The 21,313-nt window shown below is 48.6% G+C and overlaps 2 protein-coding genes across 3 annotated transcripts in view; one reads left to right on the top strand and one right to left on the bottom strand.

Moving 5' to 3' along the window:
- The window catches only part of USP22 (ubiquitin specific peptidase 22), a 93,226-nt gene extending 83,800 nt beyond the window's left edge, over positions 1 to 9,426 (top strand). For both annotated transcript variants that reach the window (XM_062503472.1, XM_062503471.1), the window contains 5 exons: positions 428 to 554; positions 2,449 to 2,540; positions 3,980 to 4,042; positions 5,885 to 6,034; positions 7,990 to 9,426. In XM_062503472.1, coding sequence (XP_062359456.1) covers positions 428 to 554; positions 2,449 to 2,540; positions 3,980 to 4,042; positions 5,885 to 6,034; positions 7,990 to 8,032 — 475 coding nt within the window. In that variant the 3' untranslated portion in view covers positions 8,033 to 9,426. The remainder of the gene's footprint in view (positions 1 to 427; positions 555 to 2,448; positions 2,541 to 3,979; positions 4,043 to 5,884; positions 6,035 to 7,989) is intronic.
- Positions 9,427 to 13,805: 4,379 nt separating this feature from the next.
- On the bottom strand, positions 13,806 to 16,668 carry TNFRSF13B (TNF receptor superfamily member 13B). Its single transcript, XM_062503228.1, has 4 exons — positions 16,530 to 16,668; positions 15,556 to 15,672; positions 14,866 to 15,075; positions 13,806 to 14,080 (listed from the first exon to the last, which is right to left on the bottom strand). The coding sequence occupies exons 1-4, from the start codon at positions 16,666 to 16,668 to the stop codon at positions 13,806 to 13,808; spliced, it is 741 nt and encodes a 246-aa protein (XP_062359212.1).
- Positions 16,669 to 21,313: the final 4,645 nt, after the last annotated feature.

Raw genomic sequence — 21,313 nt, 5'->3', positions numbered from 1 at the left:
TGTTTACAGACCTTCCCATCTCAGAGCTTTGATCCCAGCCCTGGAGGGCTACAACGTAGAATAGTGTGTTGCAGAAGAATGTCTTCTGTATCAATGTTTTTGGGTTTGAAAACAAAAGGTTTTTCTTGGCTTTCTGTGTGAAAATGAGCTGCTTTGCTGTAGGAGATGAACTAACACTGAGCTCCTTTCTCACCCACTGATTCACTTCAGTACAAGTTAGAGCAATGATCTATGTCACATTTGGATATCTGAGCCACAGTACTTTACATTATTGTGGTTTTATTGTAGAATTTCCCAAAATTACTGAAAACCCACTGACTCTCGTGTCTTGTGCTGCCAGTGACCCACAAGCTAAAGCATTTTCAGCACGTGTCAAAAACCATCTGATTGTTTTGTGCATTCCTTTGCTTTTCAATATTTTTTTTAGGTTTACAAGGCCAGAACATCTAGGAAGCAGTGCCAAAATCAAATGTAGTGGTTGCCATAGCTACCAAGAATCTACCAAACAACTCACTATGAAGAAGTTACCCATTGTGGCCTGTTTTCATCTCAAAGTAAGTTCACAGGGGGCCAACAGAGCAGAGGATGTGATTTCCTCTCTGAGAGGATGGGCTGAATTCTTGGATGTTTCTTCTGGCTTTCACTGACTAAATTTTTATGATATAAATTAATATAAAGAACATATTTCCTTGCCCAGCTAGATTTTCTATTAAGATAGTGTTACATTACCTCTGATGTAGCTTTGCAGTATGTCTGGGGGAATTTAACCAGCTTGAATCTAGAGACAGAATGGAAGGTTGGTCTAAAACCTGAACCAGCACAGAAACCAATCTACAGTTACTGCCTTATCCTACATAGTACAAATTTTACACTTTCACTGAAAGATTGCCACTGTATTGAAGGAAAAGCATGGGAAAGTTCTGGTATCAATGGAGAAACATTATTGTATCTTCCTAACTGCAGTGAAGTTTTAAACATTTTAAACATTTCCAAAGCATATGTCATGTGTAATTATGAGAGATAATGTCACAGCTGGGGCCCTTGGATAGTTTAGTCTTATTTAATTTCTGTCTGAAATGTGTAAAGTGAGCAGCTGTCACAGCAGGTGAAGTCATTCTGTGTCAAGAGGCAAGGGGTCCTTGGAAAGTGATGCCACATCCTGGAAAAAGGTGTTACAGGTGGAAAAACTTCCCCCTCTAACTCACAGGCCCTTCCAGACTTTGGCACAGTCATGGTTGCAGGTATTCATCCCCACCAGCTTCTTCAGCTGCATCTTGACCAGTGACCATGAGGATGTGCAATGTCACATGCCAAAGATGGTATAGCCTGACAGGACTGGGCAGAAGCACAGTTCCTTTGTTTTAATTTGGTTTCCTGAAGGACATTGTTTCATTACTGAATTGAAGTTTCAGGAGCGCTTGGCTTTTGGAAGCAATTTTGGGCTTTCATTTTTATTGCTATAGAGTAGTTAACAAGACAGACCTTCATGATTCTGCTCTTTAGACAAGTCAAGGTAAACGTGCTCCACTGCTTTCCTATAATTATGTGTTAGCCCAAATTGCTGAAGACTTTTTGGACTGTGTTGTCCTCTCTGTGCAAAATGCAAATTTCATTTTGTGTGTTAATGTAAGATTAATTAATGCAAGAGAGAAACACAAAAGATAAGAATTACAGAAGTCTCAGGTTTTCACATCTGGATCTGTTGCTAGGGAATTGTTGCAGCATCACAATTGGAAAATAATTAACTTGAAGTGTAAATAGAGCAGAGTTTCTGAGAAATGGAGAGAGAAGCTGCCTTTAAATAGACATTCATTCATCTCTTTCTGGTATTTGTTCCTGTTCCCATTTAATGTTCAATGAAGGAGATGAAGAGAGGATGATGGGTATTGCAGGCCCCTTTTGGCTGAGGAACAAGGCTTTTTTTGATAGAATATTCCATTTTTTGCCTTAGTTTGAATGGGTATTCCTGTGTAGGCTTGACTCCTGTCACTTGAGATGATTGGATGGGTGGATTCAGAGTGTGAATCTGAAGGCAAACTGTTATCACCAGTTCTGTGAGCGAGGGTAGGCAGCAGCCAAGGGTTTGAACAGCCCTAGTGCAATGAACTTTGGGTAAAGGCTCTGTGTGCTCTCCCTGTTTTATGTGTTTTTTTCTTTGATGTCAGGTGGGAATAAGTTTGTATGCATAGCAAGCAAGGTGAATAATCTAATTAATACTGTATTAACATTGAGCCCATAAATGGTGGTTTATTTTCCTGTAATGTGGTAGAAATATGTTGTTATTTACATGGACATGCCCAGAGAGTTGGTAGGAAAAATCTGGGGCTGTCCTTGTATGGTGACTGCTAATGTACTTTCATGTTACTGTTTCTCATCTTAGGACACTTATAAATAAGACATAAAATTTAACCTTTCTCTAAAGAAAAAACCTCTTGCTCTTGCCTGCAGCGGTTTGAACACTCAGCCAAACTGAGGCGGAAGATCACTACGTATGTCTCGTTTCCACTGGAGCTGGACATGACACCTTTCATGGCTTCCAGGTGAGTTCCAAGTCCAAAACTCCCCACAAATTGAGCAGAGCTGGTTCCCAGTTCATACAAGTGCAGCATAAAACAAGGAGCATACTTGAAAGGGTACAGAGCAGTGTTTATGGTGGTACTTCTGCCATGAGCTTCTCTGTGGAAGGTGTAGCTTGTCTAAACCCATTCTTAGATAAACTCCTTAGTTTCATGTGCCTGAAAAGGATTTCTATTTAAACATTGTGGTTGGGTTCTTTAATTAATGTGTGTTATGTTTTTGGTTGCCTGTTAAATTTATAGACCCAGATCCATCGTGCCTTCAAATCCTTGCTTTGGCCCCATCCCCTCAGTGCCCACCCACCTGCCATCCTGTGCAGTTGGCCAGAACAGAGCCAACCTAATCCCTAACCAGTATTCATGAAGTTATAAAAATCCTTCCTCTTTATTCCTGCACATACGCAAATCTGGGGGCTTTTGTTTAGTACCTTCAACTTCTGTTTTGAGAATGCTGCAAGAAGCAAAAACACAGTCCAGATTAAAATAGAAACAGCAAGACTTCTCCCACCTCCCAGGTTTGTGGAAGACATGGCATTTATATAAATGCACCTTTATGAAAGGAATTTCATCAGCTTAATTCAAAAGTATTTGTCAGTTATTCATGCAAATATAAATTAAATCTGAATATCCTCTTTCATATCTGAAGCAGTGCAGAAAGCCCCCAACCACGGTATCTCTTAACAGAGAGACTATTTGATGCTGAAATTTTACTTAAAATTTCAAGATTTGCCTGCACTCCTCATTTCCCAGGAAAAAAACTAGATGCTTCTTTTCTAAGAGAGAAAGGAGAGCCTTGAAGGTCTGTTAAATACTATTATATTAAGAATGTATGGTTTATTCCAATATATTCTGGAGATTTTGAGATTTCCTTGTTCCTCTGTGGTGAATTCTCCCTGGATAGAAAAGGCTCTGCTGATGAAAGGTATCCAACATAATGGAATAGAGAGGGGATCATCAGCAAGCATAACTCAGTAGTCTGAATTTCACCAGCTAGGAAATCAACAGCATAATCCTATTGCTGCTGTCAAAACACAAAATGAATTTACAAGTCAGAGCCAGGATGATTGACCCATCACAAGATAAAGGATTGATGTAATTAGATAATTTCCCAGGTTTCAAATACAAATCTTTTCTTAACCTGTTTTTAAGCTTTTTGGATGAAACATTTGACGTAAACAGATGTGTATTTGAAGCCTTGACCAGGAGGAGAAATGGTGTTTGTGATGTAGCATTGTTGTGAGAGCAAATAAAGCATCTTTAGCATCCTAATCAGCCTTTTGCTGCTCGGCTGGAATAAGGACCTGGATTCAGCAAATGGGCTGTGTGACATGTCAGAGCAATTTCCTGGGTTTGGGAAGCCACTGCTTTAAGTGACTGGATTTTTGTGTGTGTGTGTGTTGCAGTAAAGAGAGCAGAATGAACGGGCAGTACCAGCAGCCGACGGATAGTCTAAACAATGATAATAAGTAAGTGGTACATTCCATGACTCCTATTGTGAAAGGTAGTTGCCTTCTAGAAAGAGATGGTGTTGCTTTATATCCTGCAGTGCCAGTGCATTACCATATCTGACAGCACAGTAAGTCTGAAATGTTGCAAAATAAAGCTTCACTCACTGCAGTTCCTGCCCTTCTATGGGGCTGTGGCAGCTGTTCCAGAGCTGAGGGTGATACACCCAGCAAATGGTCTGTGGGCAAAATTAAATTCTGTGGTCACAATGTTTATTACAATGGATGGGTGTTTCCTTGAAATACTCCTCTTCTTATTGCAATAGCAAAGGGAGTTCCAGAGGACCAAAGAAAGTTAATAGAGCACTGGCACTCAAAGTCAGTAGATGGTCCCAGTAATCCTGGGGTCTGTTGGTCAGGTATTGATTCCAGTCAGAATAAATGATGGGCTGATATGGGACTTGCTCAAGAATGTAAAGGAGGTGTAATTGAAACCAGCATCCCTTGCTTTATGGGAATAGAAGTGGTCACAAACCTTACCCCTTCAGTTAAATAAGGTTACAAGTTTCACTGCTGCTGTTGTGTATTTAAATTCAAGGCACTTGGTTTGCCACTAAAAGTTTCAGTAAGACTCTGGAATCACACAAAGATGTAAAACCAAACTAAGCAGCTTAGTGCAGCTGTCATCCAGGCAGGTACCGGGCAGGTGTTGTGTGAGGTTACAGCTTGAATCATTAGATGTGGGGTGTTCAGTAGTGTTAGAAAAGATCTGAAGGTAACACAGCTGATCACTTTTGAGGTTTGCACATGCCTTAACTTGGAGAAATCGTTAAAAATTAAGCTATTTAGGTAATGAGAGCAAAGACATCTGGATTTTTCAGGGATCTGGGTGCCAGGGAGCAGCTGGCGTGGTATCAGAAGGCTCCAGCTGGGCCTGAGGGTGCTGTCCATCCTAGCTGGATTCAAGGACTCCCCTAGAGAGGGTGGCTCTAAATCAGTGGCTCTGTAGGCAGTCAGTGAATAGGTGCCTTGTTGTGTCACTGCTGTGTCAAAAGAGTTTTGTGAATTTTGAACTGGAATAGGACAATATCAAGTGAGATTAGAGAGATTATTTTACCAGTGTGTAGCTGTGCCTGTGTCACACACAAAGTATGAGGGCAGCATTTTTTGAAAGAGTTAGTGGAAAATGCTTGAAAAAGAGCCACTAGTGTATTTAAGACTGGAAACAAAATCTTACCTTAGAACAAAGAGCCAAAGACTTCAGTCTTGCACGTTTTTAAAAAAGAAAAAGGAAATGAGAGCAGCCTGATTATCAGTATCTTTTTTGGAACATAGGTGGGCCTGCAAGTTTTCAGGCAAATGAACAGCAGTTGAGGCTGAATGTATTCAGTATTTCAAAATAAGTACAGGCTTTGCAGATGAAGAACAGTTAATCAGTTCAGCAGTTTATCATTAGAAATATCTAAGATTACCTCCTTCCCTATGCCTCAAATGTATTTTTTTCTGGTTCTCTAAGAGTAAATCAGGGAAGTAGAAGGTCAGACTGGATAATCCATGATCCTCTTCAGGAACACACCAGTACTGATCTTTTTTAGAAGCAAATTTGGTAGCCAGTATCGGTAAAGCTGTCAGTGGTCACCAGACTGGAGAGTTGCAGAAATAGCAAGACAGGAAAAGAAAAATGTTTCTTTTTTTTCCCTGGGCAAGACCACTCTCTTCCCAGCTAGTGTTAAAGCTGGTGTTTTAATGGACCAGATACTTTACCATTGCTCTATGTGTTTATGAACAAAAGTTTCTGCTTGTCTGAAATGTCTTGTTTTCCCCCTTTTGATGCACATATTCATGATGTTTGTTCTGTCCCAGGTATTCCTTGTTTGCAGTAGTTAATCACCAGGGAACCTTGGAGAGTGGGCACTATACCAGCTTCATCCGGCAGCACAAGGACCAGTGGTTCAAGTGTGATGATGCCATTATCACCAAGGCAAGCATTAAGGATGTGCTAGACAGTGAAGGGTAAGTGGTCCCCTGGGAAGGGGAAAGGAAGGCAAACTTTGACCTTTGTTAGATTTTCCTTACTTTAAAAAAACCCCTTTTTAATCATAGAGAAGGATAATTTCGTTCTTGAATATCCCCTGTAAGGTTCAGTGCTCCAGCATCAAGACTGCACAATTATATTTGTAGATAATTGCTTTATAACCCTGGATTTACTGAAGGAAAGGGAGGGGAAGGATGAAGGACATCAGGTGACTCTGCAGTGTCTGGAACTGGTGCTCATGTCCAAACTCCTGCTAATGGAAGGGGTTCTGAAAACCAAAGTGATGTGACCACCCAGGAACAGTGCAGGAGCAGTGCTTACCTCTATGACACAATCCAGTCTGTGCCTGCAGAGCCTTTGGATTACTGTGAGTGTAAAAGATTTGAGGAAAAGCCATGAAGGAAGTGCTTTGACCCAGAATAGCAAGGCTCTATGGGAGGCAGGTAGAGAACATGAGCTGTTTCTTAGCTTATGGCTTTAAATTAATCTCAGACTGGCATTATGGTTTCTGATATTTATATTACACAACTTTTGGGAGAACAGAGCAGTGTTTTTCAAAGGAAGCACCATAGTGTTCCTCATTTGAGGGAAGCACTGGGGGCTGGCGTATGTTCCAAGAAAAAAGCAATTTTAAATCTGAAGTCTTCATTTTGAATTTTCAACTGTGGACTTGGTACTGCAGAGATAAGTCTTTACCATTCTTGTTTTAATTATTTGTGACATTTTCAAAGATTGCTGCAGGCACAGTGTTCAGGTTGTAATTTTTTTTTAATAGATTTTCCTGTTTTTTCTTTTTTTAAACTTCAGTCAGGAAGTAAAACCAGAAATCTGTAATACCTGAATTTTAGTGTTAAGTAACTTGACAGGGAACTTCTGCTTTGAGGTGAGCAGAGAAATGAGTTTGTTGTAATTCAGTAACACCTGCCTGGTGCTCTGGTGGGGTTATGCCCATGGAAGAACTTGCTAGAGGCAAGGAGGAGAGGAGGTACAACACAACTATTGCTCATAAAGGCTGGTTTGAGCTTTGATACATTTTCCTGGCTCAGATAAATGCTGACACAAAACCTCTGCATCATGTGAGGGAATCCATAGGACTTGGATGGAATGGTAACAATTGGAACATCTCAGAAGTGCTCTGAGGACTCACCAGTGCCTGTGTCAGTTTAGGAACAGGGTTGTGTGGAGATCAGTCCCCCTCTTCTGTGTGACTGCTGAGGAGCTGGGCTCCCTTCTCTACCAGTGCACACCCAGTAATTAGGGACAGGAAGAATTTCATCCTTTAAAACACCAGATTTGAGTACAGATTGACACATCAGATACTTGACTGGGACATGAGTGTTCACCCATGTGGCTGCTGCACCATTTTGCTTCTGTTCCAGTAAAGGAGGCAGTTTACAGTAATCAAAGTGGTCTCTGGTAGCGTGACTCTAAAGCAACAGTTGCATTTTAAAGCACCTTTATTTTTTGTCACATTAGTATTAAATATTTGCTGCCTGTCTGGGCACCAACAGAATCCAGTCTTCCAGAGTTTTCAGATCCTGAGTAGATTTTACAAGTTTTGACTCTTTCACAGAATCATAGAATGGCCTGGCTAAGTAAAGACCTTAAATCTCATCTCACTCCAACCCCCTGTCATGGGCAGGGACACCTTTCACTATCCCAGTTTGCTCCAAGCCCTGTCCCTGACCTTGAACACTTCCAGGGATGGGGCATCCGTGGGGTTCCTCTTTGATGTACAGCTGTTCAGTTCCCTGAGTTGCTGGTAAAATTATGTCAGCTGGCTTCCTTCCTTCTCATCCCTGGTTAGTGTCCCTGGAATCACCTCAAATTTATAACAAAACCAAAATTAACAGCCCTCATGTCTTACGGTTGCATCAATGGAAACTCATCTGCTTTGGCACAGAACTGACACTGTCCCTCTGCTCTCTTCCAGATATTTGCTGTTCTATCACAAACAGTTCCTGGAGTATGAATAGCCTTACCCAGCAGCTTGTCAGATGTAAACAAGGAAGAAACAACACAAGCCTTCTGAATCGACACACAGACCTACCTGAAATGAAAAGACCCATTACAAACCAACTCGCACTGAGCTGAAACAGGACCTACTTGACACTGACTCACAGCCTGGAGAGTGAGAAATGAACAATGTCCGATGTGTGTGCAGTCCCACGAGGGCAGAAAGGGGGAAAAGAGGCTGCAGTCAGTCACTTAACAGAGGAAATATAAAATGAAAGGAATGCTCTGGGTGGGGGAAATGGGAGCAGAGGAGTCCGGGCACTGGTACATCTCCTGTGTTCCTCCAAAATGTGTGTGGGAAGGCAAAGGATTCTACCCTCATCTCCATAAAGCATCTTCTCCATTCGGTGCTTCAGCTCCAACGACCAATCATATAACAGTTAAAATTAAAAATCCAAACCCATTTTTTTATGCATATGGGTCTGAAAGCAGTAGAGTGGAGGAGGAGGGGATGAGACAACTAAAGGACTTTGCAAGTATCTTTTTATTTGTGAATTTTAGTTATTAAATAAATACAGTATGAAACTATTAGGCTCTTTTTTTTCCAACAACCATAAAAGAAATCCTGGATTGTGGAACTGAAGCTGCAGTACTCAGACAGGTTTTCAAGCATGCCTGCTTGCACAGGTAATGTTCAATGCCATCGGACTGCTCATCCAAAAGCATCAGCACAGGTTCTGTTGTTTGAGCCCTTTTTTGTTTTGTTTTCTATAAATAGCTATTTTCTTAATTTTTTTCCTTTTATTCCCTTTTTTTCACGAGAATGAAATTCATAAATGCAACCATCAGTAAAAATGAATGAATTGGTGTGTTTATACTGTAAGAGTGGTCTTGGTTCTTTTTTGGTTTTGTTTTGTTGTTTTGTTTTTTTTTAATCTTGTGAATAAGTTTGAATTTCTCTAAAGCACTTGTTTTGTTGTTGCTGGTTTTGGTTTGTTTTTTTTTTTCTTTTTTCCCTGCTGCCTTCCAAAGGTGGATGTATATATATCTGACACTTGAGAGAACCTCAGTGGTGAAAAATGTACCATCTGTTGGGAACGGTCGCTGCTGGGGCAGCTTTAAACGATGGATCTGCTGCTATTGAGCCCTTCTGCAGTGCTCTAAGTAAACAACACGTTTTCCTGGTATGTGCTAGGCTGGTATTGGTTCCTTGTATCCTCCCACATGGATTAACTCCTCACGTGCTCTTCTCCTCTTGCAGTGCCACAGCCTGTGTGTCGGTGTTCTCAGCTCGCAGCTCTGGGGCCTTTCCTCCCCCTCCATTGCTGTGGTGAGGCACCAGCAGGAGCTGCTCGTGTTGGATTTTGCTCTCAGGAGCTTGGGCTGGGGGTGGAATTGTAGCCTGGGAGAGGAAACCTTCAGAACAGAGCTGGAAGAGCAAAAATCAGTTAGTTCTCCGTTGTGGGGAGGGTGAAGTGTCAGTTTGGGCACTGTCTAAGTTGGTGTCACACCACAACTCACAGAATGGCTTGGGTTGGACTTTTAGGATCATCTTGTTCCAGCCCCTGCCACGGGCAGGGACACCTTCCACTGTCCCAGGCTGCTCCAAGCCCCATCCAGCCTGGCCTTGGACACTTCCAGGGATCCAGGGACAGCCAGAGCTTCGCTGATCTTTAACCTCTGCATGAATCCCCAGCCAGCCATTCCTCAGCTTTGCCAGTGTGGAAAGGCAGGGAGGGATCTAAGCCTCTAGTCCTGTGCTCTAGGAAGGAGGTACAGCTGTCTAACCTGCCTGAGACAGTATGATAAACAGGAAAATAAGGGAATTGAGTGTGTTTGCTTTTTTAATGAGCGCCTTACAAGAGCAGCTGAACAGAAGAACGGTGGAATTCTTTTGATTTGCACACGGACTGGAACAGTGCGAGGAGGTTTTGTACATCTGTGACAGGGCAAGGAGGAAGAAAGAACGAGTTGAAGCATCTGGAGTCAGACCCAGGAGGCTGGGTGTGGTGTGGGGGTACCCCTGTGCTACCGAGGCCATCTCCTCCCCTGCCTGTGTAACGCGGGGTAATTTAATTTCCATTTGTACTCGGTGCCGCACGGTTTAACCCGAGCGTTCCCGCGGTGGAACGCGGCCGAGCATCTGCAGGAGAGGAGCCCCTCCTTCCCCCCGAGCCCAGCATCGTGCGGGTGCCGTGCGACGCTTTCTGCTGCTCTTTAATAATGCAGCAGCCTTGCGGAGGAGCCAGGCTCTCGTCATTCCCAGCGCTGCTGCATTGGCATTCCCGCCTGGATGAGCGCTGCCACCGCGCGGCAGACACCCGGCCACGATGAGGATGAGGATGAGGATGACACCGGCGGTGCCTTCGCTTTGTGGCGCCGAGGTCTAAACCTTTGGCTGCCCTTTTAATGAATTCTGTTTTCCACAGCACACGCGGAGATGCTGCAGCCTGCTTTGTTAAGCCTTCAGGAACAAATTGTTTAGGGACGAGGCAGCCGTATAAATCACCCTTAATTTCTCCTCCCCGCCCATCTGGTGGAGAGGCTTCTGCTCTGTGCGGCTGCACCGGCGCAGATGGTTCTCGGGGGGAGCTTTCTGGTTTCAAAAGCAGAATTTCTGGGATATTAAAAGCTCTATTATTCTTTTCTTCCTCCCTCTCCCGCCTGCCACCGCACCCCCTGTTTCCCTGCCCGAACCACACCGGGTTCTATTTCCAGCAGCAGTAAATCCATGCCGGCTCTGAGAGGAGGGGACAGCTTTTTCTTCCCTTTTCCTATAAAAATGGAAGAGCAGCTGCTGGCATACGAGCAGCGCTACCCCTCACGCTGCTTTCTCTCAAACGCAGCCTTCTCTCCCCCTCCAAACCTCCAGGCAGCTGAATTCATGCACTGAATTGTACCCGGCAGAGCCGGGAGGTTTCTCCGTGGAACTCCTTCCACATCGCCTGTAGGAAAGCGCCGGCCGCGGAACACCCGAAGGGAGGGTGAAGCAAAACCTCCCTGATGTGCTGACACTCAGCAGTGACAGGCTGCATCCTCCACCAGTGACAGATCCTCATCCGGAGGAGCAGTTTGGGCTTGACTTGTCTGTTTTGAGGTACATTTTCTATCGGCACAGCTGGATCTGTTGGGAGGAGGCATTTGCAGAAATGCCTGGAAACAAAGACTGGTGCTGCGATGCAGGCTCACGGTGGGGTGTGTTCTGTTACCTGCCAGCAGTGAACACAGCTCTACAGGGGACACAAAAATAGCCAGAAAGTGGTTTTAGCTACATTTTCATGTCCCTCAGCCACTCGAGTAGAGATAAAGCTTTGCCTGATGATGGTGCCTGATGCAAAAAGCAAAAATGTGAGAATTGGTTAAACCCAGAATCCATGTGGTTTGATTCATTCTGTCTGGAATTGCTGGTGTCCTGTACATAGTGTCCCTCTAATATTGGAACTGATGTCTCCAGGTATGATACTTTGGAGCTGCTGGCCATTGGCTGTAAAATGTGATTCCAAATCCATTGATTCCTCTTGGTTCTCCATCTAAGGGTGTTTGTTATTTTCCTGCTAATTTGTTCGAGTTGCTCTGTGTTACCTTTTCTCTGCTGATAATCATAGTTACATTCCCACAAGGAGGGGAGGGTGAGGGATGCTCCCCTCTTGTGTCTGGCTTGTGATAAGTGTTTTCCCTAATTTTTGAGACACCACATGGTAACAGGAGGAGCAGCCCTGTCCCAGCCCTGGCTTTGCCTGGGTGTGAGTAGCCTCCTGAGCCAGCTGGGGCAGGAGCTGCTGGTGCCACACAGGATGAGCTCCTGCTCTCACTGGCACAGGCATGGCCCTAAAATCCTTCTCATTTGAATAATTGATACCTCTTGATCCTCCAGGGATGCCCTAATTGCAACACTGGTGGCACGTGTTCACTTAATTCTGTCCTGTTTCTAAATAAGGTTCTGAATCTCTTTGTATAAGTACCATGACCAGGGGTTTCTGGAGGTGACACGTGAAGGTCTGTAGGGTATCAGGGCTGGACTGGATCCAAGTGTCCCCAGGAGCTCCCTGCTGGAAAGGGGCAGCCTGGTGAGGCACTGGCTGCTCCTGAGAGTTTTCCTTCTCCTGAATTCCCTGTCCTTGTTGGGCAGTGCTTGGGCAGAGGGGGCACAGAGCTGGGGGCATTCCCAGCCCTGGTGCCAGGGGAGGATGTGCTGGTGCTGCCTCAAGGTGAGTGCAAAACCCTTCAGCTGGAGCTCTGATTCCAGCTCTGGAACCCCTGGCATAAACAGGATGTGGAACTGTGCAGTGAGTCCCGAGAGCTGCTCCGAGGGCTGGAGCCCCTCTGCCATGGAGCCAGGCTGGGACAGCTGGGGATGTTCACCTGGAGAAGAGAAGGCTCCACGCAGGCCTCAGAGCCTAAAGGGGCTCCAGGAGAGCTGGAGAGGGACTTGGGACAAGGGCATAGGGTAACAGGACAAGGGGGAATGGCTTCCACTGCCAGAGGGCAGGGTTAGATGGGATATTGGGAAGAAATTCTTCCCTGTGAGTGTGGGGAAGACCTGGCACAGGGTGCCCAGAGAAGCTGTGGCTGCCCCTGGATCCCTGGAAGTGTCCAAGGCCAGGTTGGACATCGGAGCTTGGAGCAACCTGGGATAGAGGGAGGTGTCCCTGCCTGTGGAGGTTGGCAGGCCCATGGACTGTGGATGCTGAGACAGTGGGAGGTGACCAGAGTGAGAGGCTCAGCCTCCCAGGTGATGCCTTTTTTAATGATAAGAAAGTATTTACATTTAAAGGAATGTATAATATAGTAGGGATAGAAATCTGTTATAACTCTGCTCATGTTTTCTCCAGCTGTCTGCTTTCCCAGCACCAATTTGTGCATATATTGAATTACATTTATTCTTTCAAGTTTAAAGCTCTAGTTTGGGGCAGTGGAAAGGATGGGCTCCTACCAGGAGTGATTCTTAACTAAACAAAAAAATTCCTACAGTTTCCTTTAGTGGAAATGAGGACTTCAAGTCACACACTGAAACTCCTATTTTTCCATGGTAGCTTTCAAAGCCAGGTTAGATAAAAATATTCTCTCAAAGCAGCTTTAACTCCAGAAGATTCCTCACTTTTACCAGCTCTTCTGAGTAACCCAGGTCAGATATACATAAATACAGTTCTGTAGAAAAATTTCAGAGTTGGATGAATTTTTGTATGGAAACCCAATTCCATTGAGGATTTTGGTGCCTGTCCCATCTCGTCATGTGCAGCATCGTGTCCTGTTCATGAGGCAAAGGCTCACCATCACCTATGGCAGTGCTGGAAACTAACACTGGAGCTTCCCACACTGCCTCCTTATATAAATGTCACCAGAAAATCCTTGGATCCAATTCCATGTTTAAGACATTTACAGCTGTGCTGGAAATTGTTCTGATACATGAAGGAATCTCCAAGCAGGGAGAGGTGAGCTCTCCATGGGGACCAGTGGGCACCACTTGAGCCTTTGCAGGGATGCTGGTGCTGGAACCAGGATGGAAAACCCCCATGAGCTGTCCCCAGTGGCACCGAGGTCAAGGTGGAGGATGAAGTCAGATGCTGCTACATGGGAAGCGATTTCTTTCACTGGGAGTACACAAGAATAATGGGAATTTAGTTCCCTGAGTGGAAGCAAACAGCTCTGTGCAACCTCCAGCCCTGTCTATCCCACAGCCTGGGCTGGGTAGAGGCTGTTCCAGTCACTGGCAATAGAGGGTGAAGCAGCTTTGATGTGGGGGCAGAGGGAGCATCCCTCCATTCTGATCCCGTGCTGGAACATCCACTGTGGTCACACCACGGGTGTCTTCTCTTGGGAAGGAGAACAGATGATTTTGAAGTGGCCGTCGTCAGGACTGGGAATGGCCCCAGCACTTCCCATGCTGCAGATCCCAGAGAAGGAGGGAGCAGCCCTTTCCCCAGGGTGGCAGGAGCTGCTGTGGCAGGATTTGGTCTCTTGTACAGCAGAGCCATGTCCAGGGAAGCAGAAGCCACAGGTTTCCACTGGCTCTGGGATTCTGATGCTGGTGAATCCATCACCAACACTGCCAGCCTCCACCAGACGATCTGCAAATAAATTCTGTGTCAGCTGAGGGGGTTTAGGAGCAGCTTTTACCTGAGAATGCCCTGAAGTGTTGCACTAGAGCCTGTGAAAAGCTGGTCCTGGAAATGGAGAGGACACCCAGTTCCAGCTTGGATTCGCTGCATCACCTAAACCACACAGAAAATCTCTCCAAACCTAGTGGCTTATCTTAAAAATGACCCTTTGATCCCTGTGTCCTTCAGCAAGGCAGACAGGAACGGCTTGAGGGACAGTCCTTGGAGTGACTCTGGGTGTCACACTGGCTCGTGGAGTCTTCCTCTGTGATTTTTGACATTCATGGCTTTGAGGTGGATGTATGTAAACATGGATGTGTGTGATGTGTATGCAGAAACAGGTAAGTAGGCAATTTTTCTTCGGAAAGGCAGGAGAGAAGAAAAGGAGTCAAAATAAAAGCACCTTTTCCATGCTGAATTGTTCCACATTATCCTTTCTCCTTTTCTCCCTAACACAAGGAATTGTGAAGCCCCTCTGGCTGCAGAACTAAAACTGGGTTTTTCAGTGACAGGTGTTTGTTCCCTCAGCGTCTGGATGGGGACTGGAGAGGTGCTGGGGTTTTGCAGGGAGTGACTGAGGTGCTGGGGTGGAGAATCGGGCACAGGGGTTCAGTCCTGCTCCTTTTCCAGGCTCACACTCGTTGTCTTGGCTTTTTCTCCCTCCCCTGTTAGGACCTGGCTCTGCTTTCAGCCCCAGCCTGTTCCCCACAAGCTCCCCACGCTCTCCCAGTGCCCCCCGTGATGCCAGCACCCACCTTTGGCAGGGTCCTCCCTGCAGTGGCAGGTCCCAGCGCTGGCCTGGCAGGACACCCCCTCTCCCTTCCTGCGCAGGTGAGTCCAGCCCAGGAGCAGGGAGCAGATGAGGGTGCAGAGGCAGAGCCCCAGCAGCAGGTACAGCACCAGCCACGGGTCCTGCTCTGTGCATCCCTTCTGCTCCAGCACGGCCGGCGGCCCCGCAGGGGTGGCTGTGGGGCAGAGACATGGGGGGATCAGACACCTCTGGGGTGACTTTCTGATGGGGAAAGAGCTGATAGCACCTGTGTCCTCCACTGGGAAAGAATTTCACAGTAGCTCTGTATCCCCCTCTGCTCGCTGGCACTGATGAGGTAGAGGAGATTCCTTCCCACACCCCATTCACACCCTCCCCCATCTTCAGGGATTGTTTCAACCCCAGTTTAGGACTTGGAGATCTACCTGTCCCCCCTCCCCGAGGGCTGGGAGCAGCTCAGCCGGGTGGCATCCACAGCTACCAATTCCACCCTGGCTGCGTGAGCTGCCCAGCCTGTAAAACAATAGCACACAATGGGGAAAAGCCACTGTAGGATGGAGAAAATGGGAAAGAGATGCCCTGGCTGCTTTTCCCCAGCCCCAGTGAAATGGCGGCCCCCAGAAGTGCAGTCCCCTGAGACAAAGGGGGGTGTTTTGGTGCCCCTTCCCCAACTCACGCTCGCAGGACAGGGCACATTCCTTGGGGTGCTGCCCGCACACCAAGCTGCACTTGATGCAGTTCTTCACAAGCTCATCGTAGTAAAATCCAGGTCTCTTGTTGCAATCCATGGACTCTGGGGAAGGAGAAGAGAAGGGAAGAAGATGATCACAGAGTCCTCAGCAGATCCCCCCACCACCCCAAGACCTGGATTCATGCGAGGATGAGCCCAGCTCACTGCTCTGGCAGGCACAGGGTGGGACCTGCTCACTTCACGAAGCATTGACAACCCCTGCAGGGCTGGTAGGGTGACAGATCCACAGGATTTAGGGTGGTGTTTGGCTGGAGAGCTGGGGAAAGGCAGCTGTGCTCACCTGGGAGCTCCTGCCTGCTGCTCTCAGAGCTGATGCTGCTGCCCTGGGGCTCACATGGCTTTTTGGGACACACCAAAACCTGCCTCAACACTGGCTTGGGATGCCAGGAATGGCATCTCCTGTCCCCAACTGGGAGATGTTCACTGAATGAACCCTGGGATGGGGTGAAGCCACCTCAGCCCATGACTCAAGGAAGGGTGCTGGCAACAGGGTTGGGTACAAAGTTCATTTGTCCCTTGTCCTCCTCCCCAGCCGTTTTCAGGACTCAGTGCCTGTCCCAGGTCGGGGGTTTATCATTATCCACATCCACTGAACCTGGTGGCTCCCAGCCCTGCCTTTGGACGGTGGGGTGGCCCCACTAGGCGACATGAGTGTTGATGCAGCCTTGTGACCCCAGAAAGGAGCAGTGCAGAGGTGCAGGCACTTGGTTCTGGCCTCACTCCCGACATGTTGCCAGCCCCAGCCCGTCCATGGGAAGCTATCACATCCCTCTGTGTTTTTGGCTCTGCAAAGCTGAGCTGGCTCAGAGCCTGCCCTGGGGTTCACCCTGGGGTCTGATCCTCCCTCCCAGCTTTGCCCCATCCCTGACTCTTCCATCCAGGCTCACCCCAGCACTCACCACACACAGCATCACACCTCCTGGTCTGGGACTGGCTGCACGCAAGGCTGCAGGGGATGCACTGGAAAACGAGGCTGTCCCAGTACTCCTGGTCAGTGCAGTTCTTCATGGCATCCTGCCCCACACCTGTCCCATCCATGGCTGCAGGACAGAGACACAGGTAGGTATGGAGTGGCCACCACGGGGCTGCTCTGCAACCACCTCATCCCTTTCTAGGGCTGGGACCTCTGGCAGGGAGATTCTGGCTGTCCCTCAGCCCTCTCTGCTCCCAGGCTTGAGCAAGAGCACACAGCCAAATCTGCTTTTTAAAATCTGTGTGTGTCCTGTGCCAGTCCCAGGGGACACACAGAGAGCCCACCCTGGCTTAGGGGTGCCTCGAGGGTCTGGGGATCCCTGCACCTGCCAGTGGGAGCTCAAACACTGGGGACTTTTCCTGTCTTTACAGGCTGTTCTGAAAATACCAGAAACAAGATCTTGTGTGTCATTCCTGCCCTTTCTCTTGGGTGTTCCGGTTTCTAGTGAAACCCAGGCTGATGTATAAGACATGTCAGAGCAGCAGAAGGAGGGAAATCTCCCCAGAAGACTTCAGGCACCAGTTTAACCAGTGCCAGCTGGAGGTGGACATGCTCTTGTCCCTATCATGGGCTGCTTGTTCCATCCTCTGCTGCCCCAGTGCTCCCCACGCCCTTGTGCACTGGATGTGATGGCAGAGGGACAGCAGCAAATCTCAGCAGCATAAAAATCTGCTCAAGACTTACATTTTGAAGAGCTATCTGGCTGATAAAAGCTCCTGTGTTGTGCCAAGTTCAGGGTCTGCAGCCAGCACAATGGAGCAGCTGCAGGAAGCTCTAACCCAGCACCAGAGTGGCACAGGTGGAAATGGAAATGTGCCCTTGGCTGCCTGAGAGGGCTCCAGGGAGCCACATCCCTACCCAGAGCTGTGCCTGGAGCCACAGCTGTTTCCTGCACAGTTGAGAGATGCTGGTGCTGACAGGGCCCAAAGGTTGAGAACTTCCCCGAAGCTGCAGCGTCAGCCTCTGCGTGCCCAAAGGCTGAGCTGCTGCTGCAGCAAAGCCAAACCTTTGATTTTTACACAGAAAATCCCCTGCACTCTGCCAGGATTTCTCCTCTCTCTCCAGGACTGGGGAGTGTGCAGAGATTGGGCACTTTGCACATCTGTCCTGGCGCTGCCCACCCGGCACCTTCCCTGCAGAGGGGCTGAGGATGGGCTGGGTCCTACCCGGGGCAGCACACGTGAAACCCTCCCATTCCCAGGGAAAAAATCCTCTCTACACTGGGATGCTGGCCCGACATTCCCAGTTGTTCAATTAACATTGCTATACAATTAAATCATGACTTTCTGTCCAGCTGACTGGAGACATCCCTCGGGCAGGGCGAGGCTCAGGCCACTGCACTCCTTGGATGCTCTTGGGAGAAATTTCATACCCAGAGAAGCCCCCCAAGGGTGGCAGGAAGCCCTTTAGGGGTTACTGCAAGCCCTGGGGATGGCAGGCAGCTGAGCCATCCTTGACCTAGGTGGGGTTTCCCATGGGATGATTGATGGGAAGCAGATCTGGAGCTGTGTTAAAGCCGAGGGGCTGCAGGCTGGAATCTCCCTCCACACGTCCAAGGAGATGCCCTTATCTAGGACAGGTCTTCTCCTCCCTGGGGAGTCCCAAGGTACATGTGGTGGACTGAGCAGCCATGGATTTTCCAGAAGAGCCAGGTGAGTCTTTCCCTCTGCCTCTCAGCCACCAGGACCTTCTGAATTCCCCCATGGACCCCTCATGCCAAGCTTTAAGCAGCCACGGACAAGGGGGAATGGCTTTAAGCTGAAGGAGGGTAGTTATAGATTTGTTATCAGGAAAAAATTCTTCCCTGTGAGGGTGGGCAGGCCCTGGCACAGGGTGCCCAGAGAAGCTGTGGCTGCCCCTGGATCCCTGGAAGTGTCCAAGGCCAGGTTGGACATTGGGGCTTGGAGCAACCAGGGATAGTGGAGGGTGTCCCTGGCCATGGCAGGGGGTTGGATGAGAATTAAGATCAAATCATTCTGTGTTTCCCTGTCCATCCCCACAGCATTGCCCACCTTCAGCAAGGTGAGAGCTCTGAGCTCCACTCCCTGCTGGCCCTGGGAGCACCACCAACCCCAAGCCCTGGCACAGACAAACCCCTCACCCCCATCCATCCCTCTGCAGCCCCTCCGTGGGGTAACTCACGTCTGACTCTCCAGCAGTCTCTACTCTCCCTCGGCTCCTGCCATGGCCCCACGAGCTGCAGCCCTGAGCCCCTGCACGCCTCAGAGGTTTATTATTAGAGAGATTTGGTTAATGCCTGGGCTGTGCGTTTCCTGGGGTTTCCCCTTGTCCCTTCCATGCAAATTGGCTGCACACTCAGCACCTTGCATTGGCTCGTGGGGTCCCTGGGCTGCTGGGGACACTGTGGGGGGACACTGTGGGGTGATGTGTCACCAGGACCAGGGACAGGTGTCCTGGGCCAGGTGGTCACATTTCAGAGGGTCTTGGTGGAGTGGGAGCTCTGCAGCACCTGATCTTGCATCACAGGACTGCAGCAGAATCCCAGAACCATAAAGGCTGGACAAGCCCTCTAAGGTCATCGAGTCCAAATATCCCCCCAGCACTGCCATGTTCACTGATGAGCCACGTCCCCAAGTGCCACACTTAAACATCTAAATCCCTCCAGGGATGGTGATTCCCTCACTGTCCTGGGCAGCCTGTGCCAGTGGGATGTTTTCTTTAAAGAAAGGTGTTTTGCTCTGAACAAGAGGCAATTGCCAGGACCAAGCATCATTCAGAGCATTCATCCTTTCCATGTCCTCAGGATGGTCAGCCACTGTCCTGGCTCCTGCTCACAACTCACAGAATGTCTCCAGAGCCCAACAAGGTGCCTTAAACACTGATTTTCTCAGGTGCATCCATATCTGGGAGGCAGGAAGGCTGTGCTATGTCCTGCATGGGCAACTTAGTGCTGGCTGAGTTGGGGCACAAAGCATTAGTAACACATTAATAGCACATTAATAACAGCTTTTTTCACAGAGGGCAAGAGCCACCTCTGCACTGCTGGCAGCCTCCAAGAGGTTCATCCCTTCTTCCTGCAGAGATGCTGGGCATGGCTTTGGCAGTGGTGCCAGGCAGAGGCACGAGGTGCTGGGAGTGTGGCAGAACAGTGACTCAGCTCAGCCTGGAGGGACCTCTCTGCAGAAGCAGCTGAAGGAGGAAGGAAGCAGCAATACCTGTTACTAAAAACATCAGTGGAGCAGCATCAAGGGTTTTCTGTTTGGTTCAAAAACTCCTATTTTGTGCTTGCCTTGTGGAGTTGGAATGGAGAGGCCAGAGGATGTTTGGCTACTGTGTTCATTGCAGGGGCATTGGAGGCTTATCCTGCTCAAGGAGAGCAGAGCCCCAAAGCAGAGGAACCCAGCATCTTGTGTTTGGATGTGGCCCATCACACCCCAGATCCTGCAGGAGGGTGGAAAGCAGCACTGGCACCATCCCATGGACCACAGGGCTTGGAACAAGGACCAGGAGAGGAGACACCACAGCCACAAGGACACAGCAATGCTGTCACATGTCCTGTATCTGGTAAAAAAGATGGGGTCATTGCTGTGCTTGAGTCTCCCACTGGGAGGGAAATCCTGATTTTGGCATTGCTGAGTTGGTTGAGTGTGGCAGAGCAGGGAGATGGCTCCGGAGAGATGGAGCCAGCCTGCTGGCTCTGGGGTTTTGCAGGGGAAACTCACCTCTGTAAATAGCACCAGAGACTTGCAGTTTCCACCCTGGTGAGTCCTCAAGAGGGAAGTGAGAAGCACTTGGGGGTGGTTTGTCCCTCCTCGCTGAGCAGGGATCAGGCAGCGTGGTTTCAGCTGTAGAATTCTGGGGCTGTGTGGACTGAAGCCCCATTTCCTCGGCCGTGTGCCCCAAACATCATCACCCTCCTCCTACAGCCTCTGAGGATGCTCTGTGGGTCTCCAACACCTCCAGACATGGTCCCCCATGAGCTCCTGTCTCACAGCCAAGGCAGTGGCTGCCACCCTGCCCTTCCTGGGGCTGTTCCTGTGGTTTGGGCAGCCACCACCATCCCCTGTTCTGGATTTCTGGGTTAAATCCTTCCTTTGCTGAGTTCACTGGTTCCCCAGAGAATCAGCCAGTAGCTGTGCATCCTCCCAGTGCAATGCATCCCTCTACATGGCTTTGCATCCATCTGCATCTCTCCTGCATCCCCCCCACATCGTTTTGCATCCTTCAGTGCCCATCTGCACCTGGCTCTGGAGGTGCCACACTCTCTTTGGGGTGACAGGGCTCAGTTTTGTCCTGACAACAAAATCTGTTTTTCTGCTGGGCTCTTGCCCCAGTGGCAGTGCTGCAAGGAGAGCTGCAGGTAACAGGCATACAGGGTGGATAATGTTTGGCTCTGAAAACATTAGGGGGTGCTTTGCCTTCCCCTTGAGTGGCTTTGCTGGGATGGTTTCCTCCCCTCAGCCCATCTGCTTTTTTAGCAGTCCAGGACTCACACACGTGCTCTCTTTAGGACCTGAAAAAAAGGGGTTTTGGGGGAAGAAGGGGAGGAGGAGCCCTTTTGGGTCGAAACTGCCAACTGTGGGGTCGGGCTGAGCACAGACAGCTCCGAGAGCTCATTTCTGTCACCCCAATTCCCCACGGAGGCACCGGGGCCAGGACGTGCCTGTCCCTGGGCATCCCCCGTCCTGCCACCGTCGCCTCGTGGCAAACCACAGAGTCACTGCAAGCCCAAACCCAGGGGGCTGCTGC

This window comes from Cinclus cinclus, chromosome 16 (assembly GCF_963662255.1).
Source record: "Cinclus cinclus chromosome 16, bCinCin1.1, whole genome shotgun sequence".
NCBI classification, from domain to species: domain Eukaryota; kingdom Metazoa; phylum Chordata; class Aves; order Passeriformes; family Cinclidae; genus Cinclus; species Cinclus cinclus.
Note: the sequence above shows the minus strand (reverse complement) of the source record. Positions and strands in the feature narration are given on the sequence as shown.

Coding starts and splice junctions, on each gene's coding strand:
- TNFRSF13B (XM_062503228.1), bottom strand. CDS start 16,668: ATGGATGGGACAGGTGTGGGGCAGGATGCCATGAAGAACTGCACTGAC. Junction 15,673..16,529: donor GAGGTGTGATGCTGTGTGTG/GTGAGTGCTGGG, acceptor CTCCTTCCCCAG/AGTCCATGGATTGCAACAAG. Junction 15,076..15,555: donor ATGTGCCCTGTCCTGCGAGC/GTGAGTTGGGGA, acceptor TCTGCCCCACAG/CCACCCCTGCGGGGCCGCCG.